This window comes from Leucopleurus acutus (genome assembly GCF_964270905.1).
Source record: "Leucopleurus acutus genome assembly, chromosome: 14".
Taxonomy (NCBI): Eukaryota; Metazoa; Chordata; class Mammalia; order Artiodactyla; family Delphinidae; genus Leucopleurus; species Leucopleurus acutus.
The window spans coordinates 5,099,980-5,120,204 of NC_139156.1; the positions used below are offsets into that span (position 1 = coordinate 5,099,980).

Sequence of the window (20,225 nt, forward strand, 5' to 3'; positions counted from 1 at the left end):
ATGCCCCACTAAAGGGGATGGATCAGAAAGGATGAGGTCACTCATTCTATGAAACGTTACACCATCCTCGAAATCATGGTAACTACGCTGCGGTCGAGGAAAATGTCCTTGATATATTGACAAACAAGAAGAACAATGTTAGCAAAGAGGGGACAGTGTTTACGACGTGACACCTCACGTGTACAAAGGCTGACGGTGAACCAGACAGACCAAACCAAGCCAGCTGCTCTTTCAAAATAGTCTAATTTTACAAATAAATAAATGTAAAGAAATCTTCCTCACCCAAAAGGAAGAAAGAAAAGAAGGAAGGAAGGAAGGGTGGGCTTTATGGGTTTGATTCTATATCTTACAACAGCTCTTTCGAATAGATTCTATTTCATACCAATTTTACAGCTCTGAGCTGGAGACATACAGACGGTCAGTGATTTGCTCAAGACCCAGGTGGCTCCTGACTGAGCAGGGCTTTAGGATCTACCCAGACTTCAGCGTCTGAATGCCACGCTTACACGCTTACAGACGGGGCTTCTTTGGGCTTTGTATCTGTCTCTTGTTCTGGGAAATAGTAAAATTGCTCTTCGTGGCTACTAGCTTCATGCAATAATGACAAAGAATGACCAATTAAAGCCTATAAGCTATTCAAAGTTTCTGAAACTGGAAAGTACAAAAGTGAGGAAGGAAAACCTACTCTTGAAATATTAGATCTCACTAAAATCATGTTACCTTGATTGACACAGTTTTGATTTCCATTCACTATAGGAATTTCTCTCTAAATTCCTCAAAAATTTATGTAAAATGCTTAGTACCTTAACTCCCCTGAATCACTATAATATTTTAACAGAGGTAGTTTTCAATTTAGAGGACCTCCTATCTCTGGCTTTTTCTCCTGCCTCCTGCAAAGCATCAGTACACAAAGGAGAAATCCATTGTATGTGCATGAGTGTGGGCTTGTGCATACCCCCCCAGGAATCCATAAACACCATACTTTTCCAGGGAAGGAGATTTTGTTCCTTTTCACATATCAATTATTCAGATTTTGTCCTTCATGCTGATACAGGATGTTTCTAGCACTTTACATACACTTTCTTTATGGAATTTTCATCAGTTCCATTGCACAGGTAAAAAGACCAAGGCACACACTTAAAATAAAGGCAAAGACTTTACACTTAAAAATAATTAACTCAGTAAGAAGCAGCCAGTCTGACAGAACACAGTAACATCTGATCAAAAGCTCCAGTGCACATACAAAGGAGGGCCAAAGAGAGAGTTTTACCCAGATTTAATGTGTCAGTAAATCCACTTAAAAGTAAGTAAAAGCTAAAAATGGAGAACAACGTTCTGTAAAGATGAGAGTGAGATCCTCCCTAAGAATGACAGGCTTCTTCCACAAGGAAAGTCTAGGACTTTTCTCTCTTAAGCTGTAGGGAATTATGTTTTCCATATTCAGCATGTGTAACGGGAGAACCACCTATAAGTCTCAAGGTACTCAGGCTTGCCCCCCTTTTCTCTCCAAGCCACTTACTGCACACCCACGTCCTTACCATCTGGAAGCTTCGGGTGGAATGGAATTCACACTGCATCATGTCAAAGAAGATGGGGATGGTGGCTTTGCGAAGCTCTGTCTCAGGAATCAGTGTCATTTCTAATATTGGGCCGACCATTTCTGGAATGAACTTTATCTTGTGTTGACCTTGAATAAAGAAGTGCATTATTCAGAAGTGTTTTAAATAAAGGATTCTGAAATGAGCTTCAATGGACAGAAACAAAACTACACAGATCATTGTGATTTTGAATGCTAGGATCTTGGGAATATGTACCCATTTCTCACCTACAGGCAACAATTTTGAGTGTGCCCAGTCTTTAGTAGAAGAAGTGAACTGTATTCCAAACAGTGTAAGTGAAGCTGTTAAAAAAAAAAATCTACCCAGTATAAGGCCTGCAGTCATGATTTGTCTGTTACCGACAACAAATGCCATTTCACAAACAGACAATTACATCACACACATCGGGGCCTGAGCAGCTAACGGGTACCCGGTTTTGGAAAGAGCAGGGCTGGGAGACGGGACCCTTGGCATCTCATTTTATGAACAATGAACAAGAGTTGATAAAGTGAAGAGGTTAGGGCAGGTGGTCTCTTGGGCCCTTTCTGTCTGCAACATCATATGAAAAAGAGTTTACTATTTGGAACCTCTGTAAATAATGTCAAGGGATCTCTATAACGTTCCGAGTGACTGATCAGAGAAATCAAAACCAGACCTCAGGATGTGAAGCTGTGAAAACAGAAAGGATTCTGCCTTTTTTGACTTACGATTTGATTGGATAATGCTTATTAAAATAGCTACTTTATTAATCTTATATACCACCTATCTTGTCCTGATATGATTTTTAAAGCATAAGACTATAATATTCATTATGATTCACAAGGACAATAGTATATGCTTAAAAACAACTTTTGAGAAAACTTTTCAAAAGTTGTTTTTAAGCACATACTTCTGCCCCTATGATTAATAATGAATATTATAAAATTAGCTAACACTTACTAAGTACGACTACGTGACCAGCCTCATAGAAAGAGTCTCACTGAATTCTCAACATAATTTTGTGAGACGGCTACCATTCCTCTCCTCTTTTTAAAAACCAGACCGTACTTTATTTTTTAATAGACTTTATTTTTTAGAGCAAAAGTGAGCAGAAGGTACAGAGATTTCTCCTGTACCCCTGCCCCCATTATAACATCCTCCCCCAGAGGGAGTGCCATTCTGAACTCTGTTTTACAGATGAGGAAACTGTGAATTTCCCCAAACCAGCGTGCTGTTCAGTGGAAATGGTAGAGCAGGATTGGAACCCGGGTCTGTGATTCTGAAGCATCAGGTGTGTCCCCCGTGCCCGGCCTGCCGGTCACGAGATCTTTCCAGGACACTAGTCCTCTCCATCTCGTGGTAATAGGAACGATGCTGGCTGTCCACACCACTCCCTTCTCCGTGTGCTGTCGTAATAACCCAGATGCAGAGGACACTGACCTGTCATTTTATCTAGCGTTACTGGGGTATCACACTTCTAAACTGGGTGTCCCAGGAAGTAGAGACAGGATTCTTACAGGCTCCAAACCTTTTTATTTTTTTCTTTTCTATTTCAATTATTTTGTTGGAAATCTTGGTATCACACCTCTTGAGGCCTCCGCCTTTGACTCAGACACCGCTAACTCAAAATCTCCATTTTTTCGTTTTTTGCTACCCTTGTGCCTCACCCCAGCAGTGGCCTCCACACCCTGCTATGTCTAAATTCCTGAGGGCTGGGAGTGATGTGGGTGAACTTCCAGAGAACTTGAAGGGATAAAAGGCCACCAGAGGGAAGGAGCTGCTGGAAAACTCATTTCTCAAAAAAGGGGGCGTTGACCTTATGTAAGGTGATGTGATTAAATTCAGAGGCAGGTCCCATCACGGAAGGGGTCTTTTATAATTCCTGCCTTCTTATCTTTAATTTCAGAAATCCTGATTTATTTTCATTTCACCCCATTACAATTTATATCTTTTTGTTTCCAACATATAATAGAAGAATGCACAAGAATTAAACGCTTGAATGAGTTATTTGTGACATTTTGTTATTAGCACTCGTAATTTATCCAGAGTTAATCAATGTTACTAACATTTTTACACAATCTGGAAATACAATGGATACACTAAATAATTTCATTTTCTTTATAACTCAGCTAATGCAGATTTCTGTAAAGAGAACCATTAAACAAATTTGGCTATTATAAATAAAGACCCTTAACAAAATCCATAATCCTCATAAGTGGTCTAAATTAAAGTATTCAGAAATTTGTATTGGGTGGACACATACATAAAATGCAACCTTCAAAAAGGAATCTGAATATAATTAAAATCTTACTAACCTTTACTAAATAATACTTTGACTAAGGCCCTAATATAACACGATTCTCATCGCTTCCCCAAATGCTTAATGTTTCTGAAAAGCATGTAAGTGATGCAAAGCATTCTCTTAAAAATGCTATTATATCCAGTCTCTCACGTGACACTTTTCTTGTATTATGCCTAAAAACTGTCAAAGCCAATGTTTCAGAAAACAGATGCTGGTGACAGAGTTCTTCATCAACCACAACTGCAGCGTCACGAAGGGCTCTGTCTCTCACTGACAGCCTTTATTGTTCCAGGCTGGGAGGATTGCATAAGAGAGAAACAAGTGGTTGCGAATGCAGGGATTGGAAAAATATGTTCCAAAAACGAGGGTGTCCTCAGCTTTGATTATTACCCCTCCCATTAACACAGGAACGTTGGCTGGGGGCCAGCACTGAACTTCAGCCACAGTGATATCCCCAGGGTTTAACCTCGGAGAACCAATGAGTAAGCATTGGATACAATTCTCCAGTATTCATCGTTTTTCTTTCTTTCTTTCTTTTTTTTTGGCATTTGCATTATGGATTTCCCGTGGAGCATCTGTTGTTCAAATTTAATGATGAACTCAGGTTTGGAATCAAAGGGAATCAAGGTGACTCCTGAAATGCAGGCTTCAAGAAAAAGAGGATTTACTTTCTTTCTTTCCTTTTGAGACAAAGGAAGAACAAACTGATTATCGGATCACAATGGGAATCGACGGATCACTCTGGTCACCTTGGCCAAACTCCTGGTTACCACTCCTCAATCCTTAAAAACCCACCGACAGTCTTTCTTCTAGTGACAAAACACGGAGCTTCTTCCCTGGGAACCAGACCGCGCTGTCTCAGGGAAGCTGGCTTCTCCCCCATCAACAGCCTCCCCCTGGGTGCCTGGATGATCTCTTGACAATCATGAGTGTTCAGAAATCCGGGACCTTAAACATCATCTAATCCCAGGAAAATCTCCATATACACAGGAGTAGACAGAGCAAAAATTTCCATCACCCAGTCAGACGGATTAGGCCCCACTGTATGTGGGTTTTAATGAAAAGCACACAATTTTTTCCAAGTCCCCAGAAATACCCATGAAGGGAATCCCTGCGTGACAAATGTCCCAGCCCGAACGTGGAAGATAAAGATCTTCCTGCGAGCACATTTGTTCTGGACAGACTGGAGAGACTGCGGCTCCGGGGTGCTGTATGTAACAAACAAAATGTAAATCGAGGTGAGGAAGGCAAAAGGGGGCTCAGGTGCTCTGCAGGCTGCCGCACAGAGCGCGCTTTGATAAATAACTGAAGAGCTGAGTAAATAAGCACGTCCGCTCCCCCCGCCCCCCGCCTTTATTGGGAGAGAGTCTGCGTTTGATTTCTCCTTTCACACTCAAAATATGACAGGTTTGGGAGGAAAAAAAACCCCATGCTGCTCTGTCCCATGGGGCAGCACTGTGTCTGCACTTGTATTAAACTGAGCAACACAGACCCCAGATCCTTGTTCCAGTGCTGTGCAAGGAGGTGGGTTCTGGGTCGCTCACACCACACGTATGACTGGGAAGACTCAAGAAGGAGACGGTCTCACGGCACATTTGGCTCAGGGCCTGATCCAGTGACAGGTGACTAATTGTAAGAGGATAAATATATCTGACGCCTATTTTTATTTTCTTGGTGGAGACTGCCAATATGATCTCAAACCTGAGCCCATTTGAAAAAAATGGTTTTTTGTTGCTGTTGTTTAAAAGCTGTGTAGAAAATAGGTTGTATACATCTTAGGAAACTGAGATGTGCTCTCGTTAATTTCCAGAGTGGCATCCTCAGCAATGACGCTGGAGGGCAGGATCCAACACCTGAGATTCAGAGCAGCAAAGAAAGGGCCAGGTGGCCGGAGGTGACCCCACGGAGCTAGCCTTAGCCATTTTGAGGGGAAGCTGGGCCAGATCTTGGGAGCAGCCGACATGTTTATTATTTTTTTTTAACTTTCAAACATAATTTAATTATTTTGTAAGCAAGGAACCCAATCACGTGGGTTAATGATTACTTCTTGCTGTTACCAAATCCCTGCCCTTCACTGACCACAGTCACAGTTTACATTTGACCTCCTGGCGGCTTCTCATGCCAGAGGCAGAGGTCCTGGTAGAATGCTGCCAGACACAGACCTGCTGCATTCATCACTGTGTTCCAGTCAGCAATGGACAGGGATGAGACGGGACATTTGCTCTCTTAACTGTATCCTTTATGTTGCAAATCAAAAGTCTCTGTCACTTGACTCAGACTATTTAGAACGTAATGACATAATGTCGAGAGAACCAACCATTGGAACACTGGAGGCTTCACGAGGGCCCAGAGGTGGCTCCACAGAGAAGCTCATGCTTCCCTGGGCCCATCCCACTGTCTTCCATTGAAATCGTAGACACGGAGCAAATGAGGAGGAATCAGTTTCAAACTGTGCTCGATCTCAGGGATTCCAGAGATGACCTTGAGAACACTTAGAAGAAAAAAGAAAAGAAAGAAGAGAAAACCCGAGTGTCTGGGGCGCCCACGTGTCAGGCCAGCCTGGGCTTGAGCTGGCCTTTGGGGGCTCCCTCTGAGCCAGGAAGTGGTCCTTCAGTTGAAGGTCAGAGAGGAGGGGAGGGTCCCGGGTGAGCTGAGCTGAGACAGCAGCTACTAATCAAACAAGAAGGACGCCTTTTAGTGTGTTAAAAACCAGTGTGAATATCTACCAGGGTGGCTGTCTCTACTTATCCTAAACGATGAGAAAAATATTACCAGGCGTTTCGGAATGAAGCATTTGAAAACACACCTAAGAGGGTCCTTTTAAGAGAAACAGACTAGCTCACAGTTTGTACTTTAGAGGTGACACTGAACAATTCAGAAGGTGTTGTCACTCTCTCTGGAAGGGCCGGGGTGAAAGATGACCGCAGAGGGCCCTCATGCAGAGGTACATCAGGTCCCCGCTGAAGAGCCTGGCCACAGTGGGTGCGGCCCATCACTCACTGGACTCCAGCACCTAGAAGAGCCCTGGGCTCCCACTTGTCCAGCCGAGAATGACTCCCTCCATGCCATTGCCCTGAACGTTCCTGCTCGCCCTCACCTGCCCCTCCCTCGGAATGGGGCTACAGACAGAACCTTCCTGGCAGGAGTCCCACAGTGTCTGACCTGCCAGGAAACGTGAGAGATGAAGCTGTCAGGGTAGGATCAATTTAAATGAATCATGAACGGTTCTAGGAGGCTCAGCATTTCACTACCGAGATCACCATATATATATAAAAAGCATTATTGAGCACCATATATACAAAAAGCATTACTGAGCACCATATATGTAAAAAGCATTACTGAGCACCATATATGTAAAAAGCATTACTGAGCACCATATATGTAAAAAGCATTACTGAGCACCATATAGATAAAAAGCATTACTGAGCACCATATATGTAAAAAGCATTACTGAGCACCATATATGTAAAAAGCATTACTGAGCACCATATATGTAAAAAGCATTACTGAGCACCATATGTATAAAAAGCATTATTGAGCTTCAGAGTTAGAAGGCTCTTGAAAACTTCCGTCCAGCCTCTGCATCTTACAGCCTAGAAAGCTGAGTGAGGGAAGCCCAGACCGACTGCGTCACGCAGCCAGGCAAGAAGTTCCACTCAAGTGGAACTCATATCCAGTCTCTTCCCTCGGAGCCCAGGGTGCCTGCTCTCTCCCCAGGGACGGCAGGAAGACCAAGGACGGGACAGTGCCAGGAAGGTTCTGTGTTGGAGATGCAGCCAGGCACTCTGACACCGAGAGCCAGTACTTTGATGTTGGACGTTTCAGCTGCTGCAGCAAAGTCCCAGTGGAGAGCTTCCTTAAGGGGTCCCCAGTTGACTCCAGGACTGATGCCCACACAGCAGGTGGGGAGTGGATTCTCCTCCCAGTGAGAGCACAGGCAGAGAAGTCATCCCCACCAGCTCCTTCTCTCCACCTGGGAGCTCTCGCACTGGATTTTTATCCTGGAGAACCCAGCAGGCGCCTCATGTTAAACCAAGTTTCTTAATTTCCATGTTCTTAGTATTATCCACAGAGTATCGATTTCCCCCCCAAAGAGTTCTACATTTATTTTTCTGGATGAAGACCCATTTGAAAAAGACTCCATCCTTCATATAAATGGAAAGACAAAGAATATTTGGAAATTCTCCTAACATTCCCTAGAGATGTGACAGGGCCTTCCTTTACACACTTCTGCTGACCTCCGGGCACTCAAGAAGGATTAGGAGTCAAAGGCCTCTGAGGAAACCTGGCTTCAGTTGAAAAGAAGCCACTGTGAACGTTCTGACCGCTAAGCCAAGTAGCAGGGCTGGCCCTCAAAACCCCGGCCCTGTCTGCTCAAAGGGCCATCAGGAAGGCGGTGGAGTCCAATGCCACGGCCTTCATCGAAAACCGTGTTTAGTTTTGTCACCTCGTTTCGTTCTGCCCAAGGAACGTAGGTATATCAGGGCACCTTTCCAGCCACGAAGAAAGCTATTCCAGGAGCACACAGATTGGGATACAGCTAAGGCGCCCCAGCCCTGGTGGAACAAACAAAACCCTGATGCAGTGGGGTGACTAGAGAGCAAAGTGGGCAGTGGCCTGCCTCCTTCTAGAGAAGAAAAGTCCCTGGGGGGTGGGGAGAGTGGAAGCCCTCCCACAACAAACCAAGGTAGGATCTGTGTGCCGATCTGAGAGAAGGAAGGAGAGCCTGGGCAATTCAGAGGCAGAAGCTTGCACAGGACCAGGAGTGGTGCTGAAGAAAGGTGCCCGGGGCACCTCAGCACAAAACCAGCGGAGGACAGGTGCCAGGAAGAGCTTCGTCTCAACTAGGAGAGGCCAGGTTCACAGAGGACACATAAAGGTGGTGAGGAGACACCAAATTATAAGCAGTTGTTTATTCCTTTATAAGGAACATAACCAACAGAATGACATGTCATAGTGGCTAACATTTTAATAGAAAATTCCTTGTTATATTAATCAATTCACTTATAAATAAAATTGAATTAATTTCTTATCATTTTTACTTTTTTCTTGCTTATTGTAAGAATACACTTAAGATGAGCTCTACCTTCTTACATCTTTACATGTACAATACAGGATCATTAACTTGAGGCACCGCGTGTATAGCAGATCCCTAAAATGTATGCATCTTGCAAAACTTCAACGTTTCATCCTTTGACCAACACCTCCCCACTGCTCCCTCGGCACACCCCTGCCCTTGGCAACCACCATTCTGCTCTCTGCTCTAATGAGTTTGACTCCTTCAGAGATCTCATATGTGAGGATTCATGCAGTAACTGTCCATCTGCGACTGGCTTAGTTCACATCCAACAGTGGTCTTCAGGGTCTTCCATTTTTTTTTTCATATGATGGGATTTCTTTTATTTTAAGGCTGAATAATATTTCATTGTACATATATAATACCACATTTTCTTTACCCAGTCATCTGTTGATGGGCATTTAGGTTGTTTCCATATCTCTGTTATTGTGAATAATGCTGCAACGAACATGGGAATGCAGATATCCAGATTCTGATTTTAATTCGTTAGAATATAGAACCTGGAGTGAGAATGCTGGATCATAGGGTAGTTCTATTTTTATTTTATTGAGGAACCTCCATACACATCATTTTACATTCCCACCAGCTGTGTACATGAGTTCAAATTTCTCTACATCCTTGCAAACACATGATTATCTTTTATTTATTTTCTTCATAACAGCCATCCGAACAGGTGTGAGGCCATAGCTCACTGTGGTTTCTGATTTGCATTTCCCTGATGATTAATGATGTTAAACAACTTTTCATGTACTTACTGGCCATTTGTCTGTCTTCTTTGAAGAAATGTCTATTCAAGTCCTTTGACCACTTTTTAATTGGTTTATTTGTTTTTTTGCTATAGAATTGTAGGAGTTCCTTATATATTCTGGATATTAATCCCTCATCAGACATGGGGTTTGCAAATATATTCTCCCATTACTTTTCATTTTATTGTTTCCTTCCTTTATTGTGCAAAAGCTTTTTAGTTTGATGTAGTCTACTTGTCTTTTTGGTGCCATTTCCAAGAAATCATTGTCCAGGCCAAGGTCAAAAAGCTTTTCTCCTATGGTTTCTTCTAGGAATTTTATGGTTTCAGGTCTTACATTTAAGTCTTTAGTGTGTTATGAGTTGCTTTTTGTATATGGCTTAAGAGTCCAATTTCATTCTTTTGCAGGTGGATATCCAGTATTAACAACACTATTTGTTGTTCACAAACCACTTGTTAAAGTCACTTTCCTTTCTTCACTGTGTATTCTTGGTTTCCTGTCGAAGATCAGTTGACTGCATATGTGTGGGCTTATTTCTGAGCTCTCTCTTCTGTTTCATTGGTCTATGTCTGTCTTTATGCCAGTACCACACTGTTTTGATTTCTATAGCTTTGTAACTTATTTTGAAACCAGGAGGTATAATGCCTCCATCTTTGTTCTTCTTTCTCAGGATTGCTTTGGATATTCAGGGTCTTTTGTGTTTCCACATGATTTTTAGAATTGATTTTTCAATGTCTGTAAAACATTCCACTGGAATTTTGAAAGCGATAACAATATCAAGTCTTCCAATCCATGAACATGAGATGTCTTTACATTTATTTGTGTCTCTTTAAATTTCTGTCATCAGTGTTTTGTAATTTTCAGTGTATAAGTCTTTCACCTCCTTGGTTAAGTTTATTCCTAAATATTTTATTCATTTTTATGCTACTGAAAATGGGATTGTTTTCTTAATTTATTTTACAGGTAGTGTGTATAGAAATGCAACTTTTTTTTTTCTATCTTGATTTTGTATCCTGCAACTTTTCTGAATTTGTTTGTTAGCTCTAACACTTTTTTGGAAGAGTCTTTAGGGTTCCCTACATATAAGATCATGTCATCTGCCAAGAGAGGTAATTTTACTTCTTCCTTTCTGATCTGGATGCCTTTTATTGCTTTTTCTTACTTAATTGGTCTGTCCAGACTTCCAGTACTATGTTGAATAGGAGGGGTGAGAGTGAGCATCCTGTCTTGTTTCCAATCTTAGAGAAAAACTATCAGTTTTTTACCACTGAGTGAGTATGATATTAGTTGACAATATATGCCCTTAACTATGTTAAGTTACATTCCTTCTATACCTAGTTTGTGGAGTTTTTATCATGAAAGGGTTTTGAATTTTGTCCAATGATTTTTCTATATCTATTGAGATAATCTTATTATCCTTCATTCAATTAATGTAGTCTATCACTTTTATTAATTTGCATATGTTGAATCATCTTTGCATCCCAGAGATAAATCCCACTTGTTCCTGGCATATGACCCTTTTAATGTGCTGTTGAATTCAGTTTGCTAGTATTTGGTTGAGGATTTTTGCATCTGTGTTCATCAGAGATGGTGGCCTATAGATTTCTTTCTCTTTTTTTTTTTGGTAGTGTGTTTGACTTTGGCATCATGGTAATGCTCATGTCATTAAATGAGTTTAGAAGTGTTGCCTGCTCTTCAGTGTTTTAGAAAAGTGTGAAAAGGATTGATATTAATTCTTCTTTAAATGTTGGGTAGTATTCACCAGTGCAGGCATCTTGACCTGGACTTTTGTTTGTTGTAAGATGATTCAATCTCTTTACTCATTATTGGTCTGTTCAGACTTTCTATTTATTCATAATTCAGTCTCAGTAGGTTGTATGTTTCTAGGAATGTATCCATTTCTTCTAGGTTGCTGGCACGTTAAGTTTTCACAGTAGTCTCTTATGATCCTTTTTATTTCTACGGCATCAGTTGTAATGTTTCCTCTTTCATTTATGATTTTATTTTTTTGAGTCTCCTCTCCTTTTTTCTTAGTAATTGAGCTAAAGGTTTGTCAATTTTGTTTATCTTCTCAAAAACCCAACTCTTAATTTTATTGACGTCTTCTATCCTCTATGTTGTTTATTTCTTCTCTAATCCTTATTATTTCCTTCCTTTTGCCGACTTTAGGCTTAGGCCTAGTTTTTTTTTTTGGTTGTTGTTGTTCCTTGAGGTGTAAAGCTGGGTTGTTTATTTGAGATCTTTCTTCACCAGTAAGCCAACACTATAGATCAATGGACCTAACAGACATATACAAAACATTTCCCCTAACGGCAGCAGAATACACATTTCTCTCAAGTGCACAAGGAACATTCTCCAGGATATGTCACACATTAGGTCACAAAACAATTGTTAACAAATTTAAGAATATTGAAATCACACCAAGTATCCTTTCCTACCATGATAGAATAAAGCTAGAAATGAATAACAGAAGGAAAATTGGAAAATTCACAAATACTTGAAAGTTTAAAACTGCACTCCTGAACAATCAATGGGTCAAAGAGGAAATCAAAGAGGAAATCAAAAAGTATCTTGAGACAAATGAAAAATGAAAAGACAACATACCAAAACTTTGCGATGCAGCAAAAGCCATACTAAGAGGGAAGTTTATAGTGATAAATGCCTATGTTAATTTCTTCTCTTAAACACACGTATCCCTTATTGTTTTGATTGCACAAGTACTCAGCCTACCACCACCTGGTGGCAGGATACCTAAATACAGGGTCTAGTTTTGAGTTGGAGAATAAACCCTTTGGAAGGTAGATTATGTGAAACTGAATACAATAAGTGATGGACTATATAACAGGAGGATGAGCTACATGCTTTGATTCATGAGAAACGGAGAGAATGGTAGTTCTGCCCAGGAGCAAGAGTTCCAAGGCAGAGCTCTGCTCACCTGACACAAGAGGGCGCTCTATTGACTTTTCTGTTTTCTCCACCAATCAGATTTCCTTCCCTTTACTTTGGTCTCCCATCTCTTACTCACTGAAAGCACTTACTGCAAAGGTAGCAATTGCTCTCGGAAGGACAGAAGCTGTTCAGATTTTTAAGATGCCCCAAAGCTGACAAACAGGGCCAGTGGCATCGCCCACCACCGAGTCATGACGTTCACCGTGATGCCCTGAAGTCCCAGTTACTCACCAAGGTTGTACCACATGTCCCTGATTTCGAAGCCAATCTGTCTCCTCATATCTCCGTACCTGAAAACCAGGGACAGGAAAAACGCTGAGTCACTCTATGGAGCATTTGAAAATCAGACTTGGATTATTTTTAAGTGCAATGAAACTCTCCCGTCCCTGAGACAAATAAAGAGAGTGTCAAAGCATCAACTTCTTTTGCCACCAAAAGGAACTGAAGGAGGAGGAATCCAGCTAGGGATCTCATTTTCCCATCACCACAGATTACATAAGATCCTCCCCTCTGTGGAAACATGGGGGAGGTGGTGGAGAGAAATGAAAGTATTTTCCTTTCTTCAGTCTCTAATGGCAGGAGAAAGAGAACCTGGCTCCTTGGCTTGAGGGGGAGTTTGTTTTCCACGCATGTTATAAGCATCCAGGAACCAGACACCAAATGACATCCTACAGCCCGGCACACAATAAGCAGTTCTCATATGTTAAATTAAGCCCCGGAGTCTTAGACAATCAGAGCAGGAAAGGCCTCTTTCATACAGCTCCCAGCTCCTGGCTCTTTATCATTTTCAATGTAAGGAAGGGCTTAACACGAAAAGATGTCAACAAACATTCCCCTGTTTTTATGTACCAGCAAAAATAAATGCTAATTTTCTTCCCAGTGGGTCAGCAGAGGGGGTGTGTGTTTCATGAGTAAACAGAATTTGATGTTTCAGAAGATAAACCTTTATTAGTTTGTGAGCAATTTAACATTTTCCTTTATTGCCTAAGGAAAAGGCTGATTCTATTACAAATAATAATTTGCAAAATTATCCTACAGTGTTACAGTGTAGCAGCTGTGTCGTGGCGCCTGCTCTGTGCGTCCTTATGTCAGCTCATGTGGGAAGAAAAGCTCTGATTACAGATGACCGACTTGTGCCTCCACAGGTTGAGATCCGGCTGGTAAATCAACAGCCCCAGCTGGCTGCTACCCTTTATCAAAGCCTCGGGTACCCTAAGCACCCGTCTGTCACTTACAGGAGGAAAGGACAGCAGACCCTGTGAGAACCTCAACCAGGAAAGATGAACGCACCCACCAGCTCCTCTTTGGAGAATTCAACCTTGGGAGCATCACAGCCGGACAGGTGCCAGGGCATTCACTGTACCCGTGGAGAAACTGAAGTGAGAGGGCAGTGTTGTACCCCTTCCTCCGAGGACAAGCTGGTCCTCTGAGGTGAATGTACTGCCTTCCAGTCCAGCCCGACACCAGGTGAGCGCTGGTGCAGGTAAATTCGGTGAGTGAGAGAGAGGGGATCTCTGCCCAGGAATGCTCCCAGCACCAAGCCACAGGGAGCAGGGACCGGGCCACCCTTCTGCGCCTAGCTGGCACCCAGAAGTGCCCCAGGGGCACAAGATCTGAGCGCCAGCGAGGCGTGCACCCTTTTGAGGCTTGCAGAGCCGTTTTCCAATCCCCATTTTGCTCCTGTAGGAATGACAGAGGGGTCCCAGCACCCAGGCCTGGAGAGGATGTGGGTGGCTGCATGATGACTGGGAAGACCGTTCTCTGGGCATTTACCAGGAGAATAGGATCGGGGACAGGAAAACCACGCTCCATCCAGGGCAGATGCTTCCTCCTCAGGCTGGAGGGGTCTGCGCTGTCCAGGGGGATAAGCTGCCTTTCAGGGGAGCAGGTGTCTGGGGAGGTGAGGAGTGTGGCATCGCAGGGAGGACCCCGAGAACGTAAACACCCCAGCCCCTGCTGCCAGGTGTTCAGACCTCAACACAGTGAGGACGCCAGAGGCCCAGAGGAGGCGAGAACCTGTCCCAGGGGTGGGCCTGTCACTAACTCAAGCTTAAAGACTCTTAACTGCCAAGCAACTCCTTCTCAGCCTGGAACAGTATCTCTTGAAAAGTACGAATGGTTAAAGCCAGGCCGACCTCCATCAGTGTCTGCGCCTTGCTGGCCCCTGACTCAACTTCCTCTCCCAGGTCTTACAATAATTCAAATCAAACCCCAAAGTTCAGAAGGATAAAGCGCAGGACAGCCTTGGCAGCAGCGGGCTCACAGGTTGGGTTTGGATCACCAGGAGTGACCCAATTGGTGCCTCAGGCCCTACAGTGACTGCTGTCTGTCCAGCGCTGGACTTGACCCGGGGACCCCAGGAGGCATGTGAGGAGAGGGAAGCCGGCCCCGTCCTGTCTCTCCGCCCAGCGCCTCTGTTCCTGGTGCCGGCGGAGCGTGAGGGGCTCAAGGATGCCTGGGTTACATTTTTCAGTGACGCTTCACTGTCTTCTACGTGGGGAATGATGTGTCTTCACAGTATTTCAGAACGGGGGGATTAGCAAAGATCTGAGAGCACGTCGCTCAGGAGAGTAAAGCCTCTGGCAGAAAGGTGCTAAAAATGCCATTATAATAGTCAAGTAAGACACAGGTGCTCGAGGCTGGTACAAGATGAGTACAGAGCTGGAAGGTAAAGGGCAGGACCGAATCTCTCCAGCAGTAAGATTGATCTTTTCTCTCATTTTAATAAGAAGGCAGCTTTGACAAATCTATACACTTCTCAGCGTAATCCCCAAATGGAGTCACAGCTGTCACCAGAACTTAAGAGGGATTCCTGAACCATTTGTAATCCTTGCCCCAAGGAGGAGAAAAAAGCAGTAATGGAGTGTATCTGGGATCATGCTCCTACCTGGAGAGAGAATTCCAGAGCTGGTGGCAGCCTTAGAGATCGTTACTAAGTCCATGACTAACGATTTATAGTTGAGGGAACTGAACTAGTCCTGCGGGGGAAGCAAAATGACTTGGCCATGGTCACAGGGCAAGGGGAGAAGAGAGGGCACAAGTCTCCAGACTCCCGAAGAATTCCTGTTCTTCACCCCCAGCATGCATCTCGAGGACCAGAGAGGGCAGACTTCCACGATGTCGCAGCACAGCACTGCGTCTCACCCCTCAAAGTGCATGTGTCGTGTGTTTCATTTGATTTGATTCTCACAGTAAGGCCACAAGGTGAGGAAGAAGATGTTCCCGTAGCTATCTTCCCACTGAGGAAGCAGAGATTCCTGGGGGTGAAATGACGTGCCTGTTTCTGCAAAGCCGGAGTCACCCGGTGCTTCCCACCACCCCCAGGTCGCCTGTGCCCACCCACAAAGTGAGTGGACAACTCCAGACGGCCAGCCCGAGGGAGCCCCCAGGAGGCATCCTTTAGACAGCCCAGGTAGATGGCAGATCCCACATCCAGGCCTGTAACTCTGACCCAAAATAGCATGCCTCTGGTCTCTGAGACCTTACCTTAGCACCTGCTTTCCTGAATCTTTGCCCCCAAAAGCAGAAATCCCATGTCCACCAGAGAGAGCCCAAGCCTGGGGGTAAGACCAACCTGAGACCAAATCTAAGCACACTGGGAAAATTACCTGACCACTCTGACCCTTGGTCTCCCCACGTGTAGTACTGGGATAATGATGGCATGATGCTCACCCATCTCCCAGGCCTTTGGGAGAACGAGGCCACGGTGCCCTCGTCTGTCCTAACAAGCAACGAAGCCAGGCTGGTCCTTCCTTTAAAAGTTCAGAGTGGGCCTCATCACAGCATCCCCTTCATGGTTGCAATGGTCTTTTAGATTAATTTGTTCTGTAAGCATTATTCATTGTTTAATGAATTACTAAATGCTTACTGAAGGCCAGGCACAGAGCTAATATGGGGCCACTAATATAATGTGGGAAAGAGACACAATCCACAGACCTGAGGGACTATTAGCATGCAGCAGAAATGGGCATTAAACAGTCATACAAGACTCACACATATATGTATATATAGTAGTTTTTTTGGTTATTATTTATGTTTTGTTGGAGGCCATGGTAACAGTTCTTTAGGAAAAACTGGAGGAGTGGGTCCAGGTTGGCTGTGGGAGAAGCTCTCTTAGAGCGTAATATTTACCCAAGATTTGAAGAAGGAAAGGTGTAATCCAGACAGAGAGGGGAAGAGACCAGCAGGTGCAAAGGCCCTGTGGCGGGGGGGTGGGGGTAGGTGAGTATACGGACCAAAGAAGGCAGTGAGACTGGAGGACAGGGAGCTTGCCTGACTCCTTCCCCTCAAGAGGAGGGGTGTGCCGTGAACCAAAGCTGCAGAGGCAGGTTTATAAGTATGTTTTTTTAAGTTTCAAAAACTCTTTTGCAATAAGAAATATACTTTACTAAGCAGCACGCATAAAAATGTACGTATACAAAAGTTCTATGAAATAAGACTTAACTTTACTACCTGCGATCAACTCTGATGCTTCCTTATATTCTATTTCACTGGAAAAAAAAAAAAAAAAGGGAAAAAAATGTATGTTGGTCTTGGGTCGTGTGGGTTGACTTGTGTCCTCCATAAAGATCTGTTAAAGCCCTAACCCCTACTACCTGTGAATGTGACCCCCTAAAGAGGGTCTTTACAAGATGTAATCCTGTTAAGATAAGGTCATGCCGCATGGGGCGGGCCTTAAATCCAAGAACTGGCATCATTATAAGGAGAGGGATACATTTAGAGACACAGACAAACAAGGCTGAAGGCCACGTGAAGAGGGAGGCAGAGACGAGAGTTATACAGCCACGGCCACGGAGCACCAGGGATGGGGGCCACAGCCACGGAGCACCAAGGATGGGCGCCACCCACCCCCAGAAGATAGGAGAGAGGCACGGACAAGGTCTTCCCTCTGAGCTTCCAGAAGGAACCAACTCTGCTCATGCCTTGGCTTCAACCTCTGGCCTCTGTAACTGTGAGGCAATAAATTTCTGTTGTTTCCCTTAGTTTGTGTTGTTACATTATGGCAGATGACTCTAAGAAATTAATACAATGGCCCATTAAGTTGCTATCCCATCCCAGTGAAGGGCTGAGATGCACAATTTAAAAACTGCTGTCTTAAGGAAAGAGAACAGAATAAGAAGGCCCCACACCAAGACTTGAGGAGCTCTTGCACTTAATGGGTGGAGGGAGGAGTCTGAGCCTGACAAGGGAGCAGCGGAGAGGCCAAAACGCTAGGAGGGAAACCTACAGAGGGGTTCTGGGAGCCCAGGACAGAGCTGGCCCGTAGCCAGCATCGGGAGTGGGTGTGGGTGTGCAGTGAGAGAGGCACGGAGGGAGCTGGAGGGAGATGATGGGTGGGGTGAGACACTGTTATTTTTATGGGAAAGACTGGTAAGTTCTGGGGAGGGGGAGGAGACGGGACCCCAAATGTGACGGGTGGGAATAAGCCTTACTAGACACAGGGGTCTGATGTGTCCTCCACTGCATGAAGTTTTATCACGTTCAATAAAATTCAGCATCACTGGGCAGGGGGATGAGGGGGTGGTGGTGGTGGGATGAACTGGGAGATTGGGATTGACATATATGCACTAATATGTACAAAATAGATAACTCAGGAGAAACTGCTGTATAAAAAAATAAAATTAAAAACGTTTTTTTAAGAAAGAAAATAAATATGTGCACACAAAAAAATTCAGCATCACTAAGAGAAGACGTGGTACATATATACAATGGAATATTACTCAGCCATGAAAAGGAATGAAATAATGCCATTGGCAGCAACACGGATGGGCCTAGAGATTGTCATACTGAGTGAAGTAAGTCAGACAGAGAAAGACAAATACCATATAGTATCACTTGTATGTGGAATCTAAAGTATAATACAAATGAACTTATTTATAATACAGAAAGAGACTCAGAAAACAAACTTATGGCTACCAAAGGGGAAAGGGATTGGAGGAGGAATAAATTAGGAGTATGGGATTAACAGATACACACTACTTTATATAAAAGAAGTAAGCAATAATGATTTACTGTATAGCACAGGGAACTATATTCATTATCTTGTAACAACCTATAATGGAAAATAATCTGAAAAAAAATATATAACTGAATCACTTTGCTGTACACCAGAAACTAACACGATGTTATAAATCAACTATACTTCAACTAAAAAAAAAAAAAAAAAAAGAATACAGCATTGCTAATGCATGTGGGACACTTAATTAACTCTTCGAAAAGGACCTTAGCACAGGTTACAGCTTGTTGAGTCCATCTCCTTGGGTCCCCTTCTATTTCTTAGTACATAGTGAATTTATCTGGAATAATTTGAGTCTCTTGGGAAAAAAATTAGCACAAACACAAATAATTTCCTTTTATAATTTGGAACGTTCAACTCCAGCTTCAGATTAGGTCACACTGCAAAGCAAGGCTTGTCACTGTGTACTTCTTTCCTTTTGGTTTCCCTAAAAAGTAATGTGTACAGTATGAATTAACACACTGATGTTTCAGAACCCAGTGTTTGGAAACATTGTGATATTTTGGTCCAGTAGTGAAACCTGTCCTCTTAGAAGAGGCAGTGAGCTGAGGACAGACTTCTATAGGAAAAACGAAACGAACCAGAAAAGGATGGGAAACATCCCGGGACCAACTGGGGAGAGGGTACCATGAAGAACACACATTAATCAACTAGGTTCAACTCCACTGACCTGGGCTTGGCCATCACGCTTTACCCTCTCGGGCTGGAATTTTTAAATGGGCATTTTATGCTTAAAGCTGCTGGAGGCCCAGTCATGAACCCCTTTCCTCTTCAAGAAGGCAGTCTGGTCCTGAACACAGAAGGCCAGTTGCAGTCACATCGCCCCATTGCCCCAACGCTAGGACGCACGATGTCTTACAAACTAAAATGGTCAAGCTGGCAGCTAATCCAGAGCCAGCTCTTTCACATTTGACTCACGCTTCCGGAGCCCCCGTAACGTACAAGGCGTGGGGGATGGAGGATGGGACATTCAGGAAGGTCAGGGTTAGCATTCTGTCGCCTTCTCTGTCTGTTAGGAGTCACTAGCGCCAAGGATGTCTGAAGGTGAGTCAGTTAAATGTTCTCATTATGGACTTTGCTTCCTAGAGGTTATTTATTTTGTGGATCATTGCCAAATCTTGTGTTCAGTTTGGGTTTGACTTAATCAGTGTTCTGCACGCTATATGGCCCATTCTTTGATGTTACTCCCATGTGCTTTGGGGAATGCGTTTGGAATAAATATACTAATTATCTCCCCAACCTAGGTCACCAGGAGGACAGGAAGCTTAACAAGAGGGAACGAACAGGCAGAGCTTCTGATACTGGGATTTTCTGTTGTTCTGAGCCACAGCGCTGTGGACCAGGCAGGCGGGAGGAGGTGCAGGCCGCGGCAGAGAGGAAGGGCCGCGCTGGGGGCAGAGGGGGCTCACGCCGAAGCCCTGGGTTGGATTCACAAACCCTACAGCAGTAGACGAGCCGACGTGGACAGCCAGAGGCTACTAAACAGGGGGGCATCACTCCACTTTCAGACCCCACGGCCTTTCCCTCTAGAAGAAAGTAACCCCCTGAATTACGCTCC

General features: G+C 43.8%; 1 protein-coding gene across 2 annotated transcripts in view; it reads right to left on the bottom strand.

Moving 5' to 3' along the window:
* The window catches only part of DOCK1 (dedicator of cytokinesis 1), a 528,830-nt gene that overhangs the window by 85,548 nt on the left and 423,057 nt on the right, over positions 1 to 20,225 (bottom strand). For both annotated transcript variants that reach the window (XM_082855005.1, XM_082855004.1), the window contains exons 32-33: positions 12,883 to 12,941; positions 1,539 to 1,687 (exon numbers count right to left, since the gene is read on the bottom strand). In XM_082855005.1, coding sequence (XP_082711131.1) covers positions 1,539 to 1,687; positions 12,883 to 12,941 — 208 coding nt within the window. The remainder of the gene's footprint in view (positions 1 to 1,538; positions 1,688 to 12,882; positions 12,942 to 20,225) is intronic.